This window comes from Thermobia domestica, chromosome 7, assembly GCF_964235325.1.
Source record: "Thermobia domestica chromosome 7, izTheDome1.hap1.1, whole genome shotgun sequence".
In the NCBI taxonomy this organism is placed as follows: Eukaryota; Metazoa; Arthropoda; class Insecta; order Zygentoma; family Lepismatidae; genus Thermobia; species Thermobia domestica.
Genome location: NC_137460.1, coordinates 250,214,841 through 250,227,048, shown reverse-complemented (window position 1 = coordinate 250,227,048; position 12,208 = coordinate 250,214,841). Strand labels below are relative to the sequence as shown.

General features: G+C 35.3%; 1 protein-coding gene across 3 annotated transcripts in view; it reads left to right on the top strand.

Moving 5' to 3' along the window:
* Window positions 1-12,208, top strand: part of LOC145690800 (solute carrier family 71 member 1) — a 274,003-nt gene that overhangs the window by 93,504 nt on the left and 168,291 nt on the right. For all 3 annotated transcript variants that reach the window (XM_081766094.1, XM_081766092.1, XM_081766093.1), the window contains exon 2: window positions 3,496-3,591. In XM_081766094.1, coding sequence (XP_081622220.1) covers window positions 3,583-3,591 — 9 coding nt within the window. In that variant the 5' untranslated portion in view covers window positions 3,496-3,582. The remainder of the gene's footprint in view (window positions 1-3,495; window positions 3,592-12,208) is intronic.

The following is a 12,208-nucleotide window of genomic DNA, read 5'->3' as shown; positions in this document are numbered from 1 at the left end:
TTCGCACCAATTCCTCCGGATATAATTATAGAACCGTGCTAACCGGGGAAATACAAACTTGAGTAGTGGTTCAGATCCACTTATGTCCCGTCTCGCATATCAAAAAAAGGAATATGTATGTATCATATATATTAGACAATTTGAATCGAAATAGCAACTTGAGCTTTTGTTGCTTACGAGTTTAAAACTCATATAAACGAATTTTATATAAATCTCAATGCACAGATTTTTTGTTTTAAATATCTAATTTATAATTCAATTTTGGAGATTTATATATAATTGTGTCTTCATATACCTCCCTACCTGTGAAATGAAATCAGTATTTTAAACATGAACTAGTTAGTGATTTCCTGTTATTTTTAATGCGTGACAATGAATCACTTCCTTGAAGAGAAAGCTGATCGAAAGATAACGAGAGGTGTTGAGTCCACGGCTGAGTGGACACCTGCAAAATTTCTTATCTGATTACTTCCAAAGACATTTCTCGGTTGGATGAGCAAGGGAAGACTTTTTCCTCTCTTATTGACGATTGAAAGAGATGATAAAATGTGTACCCTTGAAATACGTTATATCCTCAGTATTTTGTTAGTGATTTGTTTTTTGCTTTTCTCTCTTTCTGTAAACGGGTAAAAATATGCTTGTTTTGAAAAGGCATCCAGCAAGAGTTCCACACACTGAATTTCAGTGACAACACACATACAATACCTACATTGTTCACATAATGTTCTTCAGAGTAGTTACTAGTCATGCTACCAAAATGTTCTACAAACCTCTGCTAAATTAATAAATAAACTTTGCAAAATAATAATAATAATAATGTTAATCTAGGGAATAATAATGTTAATCATTTTCCATTTGTTTACTTTTTTTTCGCTCAAATTTTCACTTAATTCTCTTCCAAATAATGAATAAAAACAATTGAATGGATTAAAATGGAAACTGAGTAAAGGCTTTTCTGCAGAGGAACTACAGAGGTGGAGTCTCGACAGAATTTTTGTATATGCTTTCAGTTTAGAAGAGAATATACTCCGTTATCGTCAAAATGTGCCGGTACGTCGTACCGTTCCGTACCGCCAGGAAAAAAAACAGTAAAGGTATAGTGAAAAGTGAATGAACGTTGGAAATCGGTGAAGGAACGTTAAAATAAATAAATAAATAAATAAATAAATAAATAAATAATAGGTGAAAATTTGAGCGAAAAAAAAGTAAACAAATGGAAAATGATAATCGAAAATATAAAATACAACAAAAACTACCATCAGAAACCTGAAAGCTTAGAAAGAAGAGAACCTACTGAGGAACTTAATAAAACGGAAATGAAGACAATCCATCCAAATGGGATTAATGATATACATGTACGTAAAATATAAGGGAGAAAAGAATACAAGGAAAAACGAAGACCTGTGACAAGCAGAGGCATAAAACAATGACTTCTGACAAAATGACTATAAACACTACGTAACAATCTTTGTATTATTTATTTTCGTTATGAAATGTGTTGTTGTGTTAAATGAAATAAATAATAATAAATGAGAGTGTATGATCAGGTAAAGTGCTAAGAACAGGTGCCTTGCCCCCAACTAATGGAGGATATATTGGAGAGATAAAAACGAAAATAAAAAATGAATTTTAAAAGAGTAAAGAGAGTAACAGAGAGTAGAGTCTATATCCTTTTAGGATACATCCTTCACTCAAAATAACGTGATAAAAATCCCCACCTTGAGGTAGGTAATGACCGTGATCTGTTTTGTTGTTGTACGATTACAAAGTACATCTTCAGTTCTCTGTAGCGAAATATATAGATACTATCCCTCTTTAAAACCGTAATTTCGAAGAACGCTTGTACAAGTGGCTACTTATTTGTAATAAGGTGTTTGTATATATATATATATATATATATATATATATATATATATATATATATATAATATTTATTTATTTATTTATTTATTTTACAAAATGTTTGAGATCATCTCATTTCCCTTAGGTACACCCTTTAATCAAAATAACCTGATAAAAACCTAACTTGATGTGGGTTCTTTGTTATAAAATTCATTTCAAACTGTTCAACAGTTTTCCCGTGATGCGATTATAAACAGTAGACAAGTCGCTTTCAATGTGGCCAAAAATGTAGCAAATGTCCCATCCCTCTTAGAACAGGAATTTGAAAAACTCTGAGACATCTGCCCGCTTATTCATCGTGAGAAATTTATATCCAAACTTCACCTTCTTAACTTTACAAGCCCACGAGATTGTTTTCTCATAAATTATGGACCTCTCACTCCCCGCTCCCAAATTACAATATATTTACATTTTATTCAAATTCACATAACTCGGTTGGAGGTAGGTAACCTGATAAGCATATTCCAAAATTCATTTCAAGCAATTCAGCCGCTTTCCCTTAATTTGATCACAAATAAAATCAGTTTCATTTTTATGTATTAGATTAAATCGTGTTTACCACAGTGGTTACCCAATGTTGAGTTTCCATATGAATCTCTTGCGTATACCACAGTGACTACGCAATGTTGAGTTTTCATATGGATCTCTTCGAGATTACCACAGCGGATTTCCAATGTGGAACTTTCATACGAGACTCCTCTTTCATTCATGGGGTCCTGGGTTCGATCCCAGCCCCCGCCAAGTGGACTTTGTGGTGGACAAACACCGCGTGCGTGGGTTTTCTCGGGGTTCTCCCGTTTCCTCCCACTTTCTTCATTCCACCATTTCATTCATTACTCATCTTCGCCGTCTCCTTTAGCCTAACCGGCATAACCGTGGACGTAAAACTCAAAGATTTCATTTAATTTCATTTTTTCCTCTTTCATTCACGACAGAGACTATGGACATCGTCATCCTTCAGAAAACAGATAGTTTGAAGCCGTGCAACCAAAAATGACTATCAGACAAGTTGTAAACGCGTGATTATCGCAACTGACTGGTAAGTTGGGTGTGGGATGTGCTTAAAATATCGAAACATGTCGATATCTTGAGTTTACAATGTATAGGTTGACAATTAAATAACATGACGTCAGCATAAAAACCTAGTTTTCTAAACATTTATTGTCTCCTAGCAACACTGAGTACCAAAGTGTACCACGCAATGTATAGAGGACATCTTCGTGTTAATAGGGGAAGAAAATGTCGCTATAGCGGCGAAATAAATGACTTGTAGTTTTTTACAATTTACTGTAAGATTATGTTACATTGCCCACGAGACAGAAGGTGAGGGTGTCTCGTCTCGTTACCTGGGCATCCCTAAATATGTAATTATAGAATTATGCGTTCTCCTTTAAATAAAAGAAAGTAATAACGTCAAAAATTGAAGTTCAATATTAGTGGAAATACTTAAGCTCGACCCGATTGTTTTTTTTTTTTTTTTTTTTTTTTTTAATATAGTTTCTCTGTATGTGTGTCTGCTGAGATATTCGCAGTTATATATTGGTTTCTGTTTATTGTGTAAGTATCTATATATTTTTTCTCTTTCTATTACAGACTTCAGGGATTGGTGAACCAAGCGTATACCATGCTTTGGTCGTTATATTTTTGGAGTTCTTCGCGTGGGGTCTGCTTACCACACCGATGATCACAGTAAGTACCACACTTAAAATCATTCATAGTAACATGCAGTCAGTTTTCATTTGTTTCAGTGGAGATCTCTGAGACCACTTTATATGACGTATAGTTCGACCAGAATAACTTTATCGCAATCGGAATTCAGTGTAGTTAGTAATATAGTTCACTCGGGCATTGGCTGTTTACGAAGATTCGAGATGACTCCACGTCGCTAATAGCGTCATTTCAAAAGGTCTTCATATTTTTATCCAGTAACATACCAGTTTCTTGTAAATCCCATGGTGATGATACCCTTGTTAGTTTAATTATACAGTGATTCGTCTGTATATATGCACTCTTGGAATATGTTTCATTGTGGGAGAACGTCTTCGTTCCCTGCTGTCTCCCTTTCCCGCGAAAAGTCTTCTGTGAAGAAAGGAAAAGTCTTCCGAGGGAATACTAGGTACGGTCCAATTACCTGTAGATATTCCAATTATTCTAACTTTGTTTTAATATAGTATTAACACTGCAGTTGTTTTGGAGGCGAAGGGCCCGCTCACAAGGAAAGGATATGAACCTGTCAACGGGACTTCCTAATCAAACCTAGTCCGTTCGATAAACATAACAAAGATATGTTCATGCATAAAAAATTAGGTGCCATGGACAACAGAATAAGTCCCTGATGCTCATTGACCCTGTTAGTATAAAGAAAATCGTAGACTCGCAGTAAAATAGCTATTGCATCAACACTGTTCTTTGGAAAGTCATGGTGTATATAGTTCATTCTTTTCAGCATGAAACAAGCTTGCCAGAGGTGCTATGCATTGGGGCTGATAAAGTACATGAACAGGGAAAATTGGGAGAATGTCGGGAAAATTCCCTCCAGAAATCTCTACAATCAGCTTTGGACCCCTCTGGAGTAACCCCAGGTAAAAGTACATAATCCAAATGTATCTCGAAAAACTACTGTAGAAGATATGAAATGTGTGTATCAACTTTTGTATTGCTAGACAGAATAGGTATAAGGGGAAATCGTGTATTGGTGTACAAACTTTTCCCTCATATCTATTCCGTCTATCAATATAAAACTTGGTATACACATTTCTTATCCCTTATACCAGCGTTTCCCAACCTTTTTCAACTTGCGGCACACTCATGTAGATATTATTATTATTATTATTATTATTATTATTATTATTATTATTATTATTATTATTATTATTATTATTATTATTTGTAAATATAAAATACCGTAGTAATTTATTTCTGTAATTACTGATCTCCTCACAGAGAAAAAAGCCCGATGACTGGTTTTCGGTAAATTATTATGTTATTTTCCTTCTAATTTAAAAATAGGAAACAACTGCTATGAGATATAGGACTCAGATTTTTAAAAATATACTTTCTTTTTCCATAACTGTATTCAACCTTTCACTAAGAAGGTAGATCACAAAATAAAGAACGAACAAACAAATCTCTTACTTTTAAAACACAAATGTAGGTAATTTGTATGCATGTTTGCTTTGTCGAAAAGATTGAATGATATTACGAAACAGTCTGTAACAGTAAAGAAGCAATAATGGTCATAACAATGATGATAAATACTTTTTTCAACATTAAAAATGTATAGAAAAGTAACCGAGTATGAAAATTATAATTGTAGATTCATAGTAGAGGTTCATAGTAATGTGAAATACAAATATACATTTTCCCCTATGTTTTGCAATTTGATTGCCATGAATTAATAATTTTATTTCGATTTTTTCGCGGCACACCAGCGGACCATTGGCGGCATACCAGTTGGGAAACGCTGCCTTATACTATTTTTTGAGATACATTTAGATTGTGTGCTTTTGCACGGGTCCATTCCAGAGCGGTCCAGAGTTGATGGAAGGGATTTCTGGAGGAATTTTCCCGGCATTCTCCCAGTTTTCCCTGTTCAAGTACGTGAGGGGCCCATCTGGCGAGTTTGTTTCATGCTGAAGAGAATGAACTATAAACCATGACTCTCCAATGAACAGTGTTGATGCAAGAGCTATTTCACTGCGAGTCTACGATTTTCTTTATACTAACAGAGTCAGTGAGCCTCAGGGACTTACTCCGTTGTCCATGACACCTAATTTTTTTGTACATGAACATATCTTTTTTATGTTTATCGAGTGGACTAGGTTTGATTAGGAAATCCCGTTGACAGGTTCATATTCTTTCCGTGTCAGTACGAGGCACACTACCTGCTAGATCCTTCATAGAGCGAATTCTGCGAGGCTACTTTGTATTCTCTGTCCAGAAACACAAGAGTTATTCCCTACAAGAGCTAACCTGCTCACTTTATTTGACAGTAAGAGCAGTGTAACCAAACTTCAAAATTCTTGTCAGTCGTACCAATTAAAGAACCTAGACAAAGAGTCCCACGTTCAGTGGAGTGTAAGTGGCAGCTACCCTTTTCTTCCCTGAGCAATGGTATCTTGAGTTGCAGAATGGAAGACACGAGAATGACAGTTCTTCAAATTTAAAATTTTGTAAATATAGCACTTATAATATTGCAAGGTTCCTCGTGTGCTCCCAGCACCACGTGTTGGCTGTAAACACCCTAACCACGAAAAAGACGTCAACCATCGCTAACGATCAGCAAGTGACGTATATTCAAACAGTCGGCAACATTTCTGGATAATAGGAGCCGGGACATCACAAAGGTCACCAATCTCCACCGATTGATCATGCACCACTCTAGGACACCTGTTTCTGCAAACAAACGATGCCTGGCCATTGAAAGACATCTACCTACATCTCTGCGGCAAGGGGTCATTGGGCACCCACAAATTCACCAGCAAACCACCAAGATATATCTAGGGGAACTTATATTTTATATGTAATATTTATTACTATTGTATACAAGAAGGAACGTTTATAATAAAAGGTAATGGGAAAGTCCAAATTCCCGCGCATCGTCTTAAAAATAATAATAATAATAATAATATGTAGAAAGGATACGGTAGTCTGCACAGCGTCAAATGCATCGAATTCAAGTCCCGGAGTGAGTCGGAGCACAAGTTTTTAGGCACATCCTTTTACAGGGTGTCTACTGGTCATGAAAGTCATGAAAGTCATGAAAAAGTCATATATTTTGCTTAGTGGTCATGAAAGCCATGAAAAAGTCCTTTATTTACCCAACTGGTCATGAAAATCTGAAATCTCAGAGTATATTTTTATACTTCATACTTTTATACTTCATACTGCACGTACTGAAACAGTTGTATCAGGTCAGTAATTGTGAGAATTTCCCCCACCAGTTAGTGCTGGCTAACTGGTACTTTACTGTCTTCCTAGCTGCTCCCCATTTCATCTTCTAGTCTCTGTAATATAGTAACAACTTTTTACTGTCCAATTTTCTGATCTGCTATTTCTTTACTTCTAAGAAATGTAAATTGTGTATGTTTGGAACTGAAACGTAAAGCTCTGTGACTCAGTAACTTCAAAACTTGATGGAATTGATGTTCAAATTAACTCATTGAATATCAGAACTTGTGATATTCAATCAAGATGTCCATTTTTGTGTTCACTTTTTTTTTTAAAGTTTTGATGTGATACTAGTATGCAGACTGTGAGGAAAAAATATTTGTAAAAGTACCCTTGAAAAAAGAGAAGAAAGAAGGCATCAGACCCCATCCAGGATGAAGGTTCCATTATGAACAAATTCAGTAGGTCTTATCAGTATGTTTATGTACGCTAATTTCAGATATGACACGATGGAAAAGAATTGTATATTTACGTAATTAGTCTTTTCTTGTAAACGAAAATTATAAATGCAGAATTCAGAGTACATAAAATGCAGATAAAAAAACAGCTGAATGTAACGGGGCTGTTCACAAGATTTTTTTAAATCTATAGAACCTGGTAAGCCTTAACCCGGGAAAGCCCGGTGTCCCCTACAGGGGACAGCAATTCAAATGCCTCTTATTTTCCATCTGAAGGAAGTATTCCGGTTGTGTTTGGATTTTTGGAAAGTATCTAGTCTGAAGATCATCTAGCACTACTGTGCGATTTTAGATCCACCTAGCGGCGGAGATATGAAGTACAGAATTACGCTTTCTGAGTGGCTGTTTGCGCACTTCACTGCATGAAAATGGCTGCCAAGAAATGAAACAAGTGACTATATTTTTTTTAAACTCATGATTTATTATCTTGAAATATTCATGTTTACATATAAAATGTAAGGTTTGGTCACAAATGTAAGGGACACTGGGCACTGTACGTACATAATCTTTTTCTTTGTATAATTTCCGATTTTGAGAATATAGTTTGAATCTATTATGTCGTAGATTTCTGACACTGTATACAAAATAGATAGGCAATACTTTGCTTATTATATACTAAGTTTGATTTATGTCCAGTATTCCTCAAAGGCGAAAAAGGCCTTCGGGAACGGTTCTTGTCTACAGAAAGGTTTTTAAGATGAATTTATCTAACTACTACATAACAATGATAATGATTGTTGTAAGTAAAGTAAAAAAATTTAAAAAAAAAAAACAATTATAAAAGTTGCATTGGATTGTTGAAGTTTACATAACCAAACCAATCCTAATCAAATCTCCCTAGCACAATCTGTTTGATTACGTTTTCTATCTGTAAGTATTTTGTGCTTTGTGTGATAATTTACGTGAAGCTAATTTTCTTTTCAGCCTCACGCTCCATGAAATCCACTAAGATTTGACTATAAACTATTGTCGCTGCCACCCGAACAGGTTATTTGATTGCTTTTGAACTCTATCAGGGAGCTCAGTATATCAAGCTACCGTATCAAGAGATCTTGGTCTAGGTCCAGGTGTTGATTTGGATATGGAATCTAGGTTACCGCAAGGCCTTGGTCCTTACAATTTTTATTTTGATAGTTTTTTACAACATTGCCACTTATTGAAACTTTGTCAGCGCATGGAAATGGAGGCACTGGTACAGTACGAGAGAACCGTATCCAGAAATAACCGTTGCAAGAGACAGAGGCACTGAAGAACAAGAAGAGAAGTTCGTTCTCTTTCGCAGCAAAAAGTGATAGGCACGATAATAGTTTTGTGAGTAACAAAAATCTGTGTGGACAGCCCATCTCTTATTCAAAAATACAATAAATATATAGGGGGGCGACAGATTTGATAAAAATGTACACTCAATGGGAATTGCTTTCCAAGGGAAAAAAATGGTGGTTCACTCTCTTCGCGTTTGGTATGGATGACATTCTCATAATGCATGGCCAATGCTAAAAGAATGCGGCCAAGGTTAAAAACTCACTTATTGTCAATTTCGTAGAATGGTTGTTCAAATTTACTGCGGTATTTATGGGAAACCACCTGTGAAGAGTGTCACTTGTAGTGCACCATGAGACCAACGAGTTCCCAATGAGGTTCGCCTCAACTCTGACCCTAAGGACCATGTACAACAGAAGTGCACATAAAGAGGTGTGGTTTGTGCCACAAACACACAAGAATCATGTGCGAAAACTGTGAGATTGGGTTACATGTTCGTTGTTGGTATGACTTTCACAGCCAAAAGTGAACATAGAAGGTCCCTATTGTAATTTGCGTTCTGTAATGCTATTGTTTTACCTTGCTTTGTGCAGCGTATTGAAATGTTATAACCAGAATATCCGTATTTAATATTTTGCATTTTGTATAGTTATTCTATGTATACGTGATATTTATGTTCATTTATATTTTATTTACAATAAAACCTGTATCTTTTAAGTCAATAGTCGTTTCAATATATGCCCATTGTATTTCTAATGCCCAGTGTCCCCTACAGGGGAAACCCCTATTTCTCCGCATTGGGTATACGTATGGAAATGTTTTCCCGATAATGTCGATTTAGTGTCTATAAAAGACGCAAAAAGCAAGAAAATTATTCAATACCCACTTTGTAGTAAGTATGGGCTTTCCCGGGTTAAACCCATACTTGAACCGCAATTAAAAATTTGTTTACTGCCTTTTAAATTGCTCTTGCATTTTAAAATTAGTTGTCAGCTAATCGACATTATGTACATTAGACAAATAAGAACATAATGTGATCTTCATCTTAACCGATGCACTACTGATGGTAGGGGTTTATTATTACTAATGGTAAATTTTTATTGCCATGGTCATGAAAATTTGAACAAAAAGGTCATGAAAAGTCATGAAAAAGTCATGAATTTACTTTCTGGTATTCCAGTAGACACCCTGTTTTATGGCTTCGGTGTTGCATAACATCACAAACAAAGATAGTTTTCTCTTTAGTTTGAGTAGTTAACCTATCTGAGATTTTATGGTTGTTGTTCTAACATAAACTTATCCATCTCATTCTCATCTTATTTTCGTATTTTCACTACAGTATTTCTGTATGATTTGGAGAAAGTATGTGATGATTTGGAGGTAGACATAGATAATCAGAAGATACATTTAGTTTAATAGGTAGTAGCTGAGTTCGTCTGGTTACAGAGACTACGATTGTCGGGTGCGAAATCAGAAGGTTGCGAGAGATATACGTTTTGATTAATGATCGAAGTTTCCTACTTTTCAGGGTCACTAATAAATTTTTAAAACGTGATGTTCTTGTTTCTCAGTAATTCACTTTTTTTTTAAAGGAAGAAATGAACAAGAATGAATAGAATCTATTAGTGTTTGTGTGTCTGTGAAATCCGAGGTCGTGAAAGATCGATAATTGTCGCTTGCAGATGATTCGTGGCAGGGGGAAGGGTTTTGGAATGCTCTACCCGAAGGGGGTTTAATCCTTTCATTTCGTCATTTGGACTGGCGGCTCTTGTCACGTTGGATTAATTAGATAGACTAGAGTTCACTTTGAGTGTGGAAAATGAAGTAACTATGGTGATAACTAGTGTTGGATGGCTTTCGCACCCGACTGCATTCATGAAAACTATTTAATCTTCTTTGCCGTGATTAGCTGTCATTTATTGTTGACATTTTCTCCATAATTTCACCGTAGAAAATATATCATACCTGATATATTTTTCTTTCATATTCATCAGCAATTAATATCATCAAAAGTGTGTAATGAAACCAACTTAGACACTTGTCACAATGTTTATCCTAGAGTTTTAAAAAAAATATAGAAAGAAAAGAAAGTGAAATGCTGTTATTACTTTGTAAAATATTCTCTATTCAAATGTTGTCAGTTCAGAAATTTCATATTATTAACATAGGTTATACTGCGTAATAACTAACAAACGCTGTGGCCTATGGAACTCGGAGGTTCAATACCACGTTCACCAAAGCTATCCATTGACTTCTGTCCTTACCCAACTGGACCCAATTTCTACTTTGTATTTTTAAAAACACCGTATGCGTGGGTTTCCTCGGGGTTCTCCCGTTTCCTCCCACTTACTTCATTCCACCATTTCATTACCATCACCGCCTCCTTTAGTCTAGCCGGCATAACCGTGAGACGTAAAACTCAAAGATTTCATTTCATTTTTTTTCTACTTTGTATTCCTATTTCTGCTAGATCCATCTCAATATTATCCTCCCATCTGCACTTAGGTCTTCTTAATGGTCGTTTTCCGATTGGTCTTCCAGTTAAGACTTTAAAAGCGTTCCTACTTTCATTTTGTCTACATGACCTGTTCACCTGAGCCTCCTAGACTTGATGACTCTAACAGTGTCTGGTAAATGGTATAAATTATGTAGTTCCTCGTTATAAAGTTTCCACCGTTCCTCTTGGGACCGAATATAATATGTAAAATCATATCAAATAATTAAATTGTGAAGATTTATGAATCGTAGTTTATTCGAACTGCCAAAAGAAGTGTAGAATTTAAGTAGAAAATGAGTAACTGCACCGGAATTTCCTTTCCAGTTTGAGTCTCAATTTTCTCTCTGCATTGGTATCATTGCCTTTATTTCCCGTTCACATTCTAGATTTCCACAAATAATGTTTCCTAGGTATATGAAAGCAGTCACCGGTTTTACTTCACCCTCTCCTACTTCTATACTTTAGTGCAGTTCAGTTTTAATCGCTATAGATTATTTCCAACCCTCTAAATGCTCTTTCAGATACCACTATTATGTTTCTCCTAGGCTGTTTTCACCTATTACTATACAGGGTGGCCCAAAAGTAGACACACCTCTGCATTGATCTAGTATAACATTCTAGTTTATGAGTTTATTTTCTTTTGCTGCTCCGAGCTTAAGGTATAAGTAAAAAGACATTAAGAACAAGTAATAAAGAAACTAAGTCTACCTAATGGATAACAATAAGAAATTATATAAAATGCAATTAGCTTATCAGTAGGGTACTGTATACCTATTTTTAAGCCATCCTGTCTTTTTTCTATTCTCTCTCCTATACAAGGATAAATATTTGTTTATTATAGTTACTCAATTATTTCTCCCCTGTTAGTGTCCTCTTTTTATCCATTTCTTCGTTGTTCAGTGTGTGGTCGGGACGTATGTCTCTTATGAACAAGTTTACTATAGAGCTAGGAATTTTAGGTGCAAAATTTTTATTAAAAGAGATGAAAAATGCAAAATTAAAAAAAATAAGTAATTTCAAATGTGAATATTCATAAAAACAGTAGCAAGCCTAATTACGTATATGCGGAGGGTTAAGTGCCAGAGTCACCTAAGTGCCAAAACCTATTTCCTTTAGTTATGTCCATGAAACGTCCCTATAT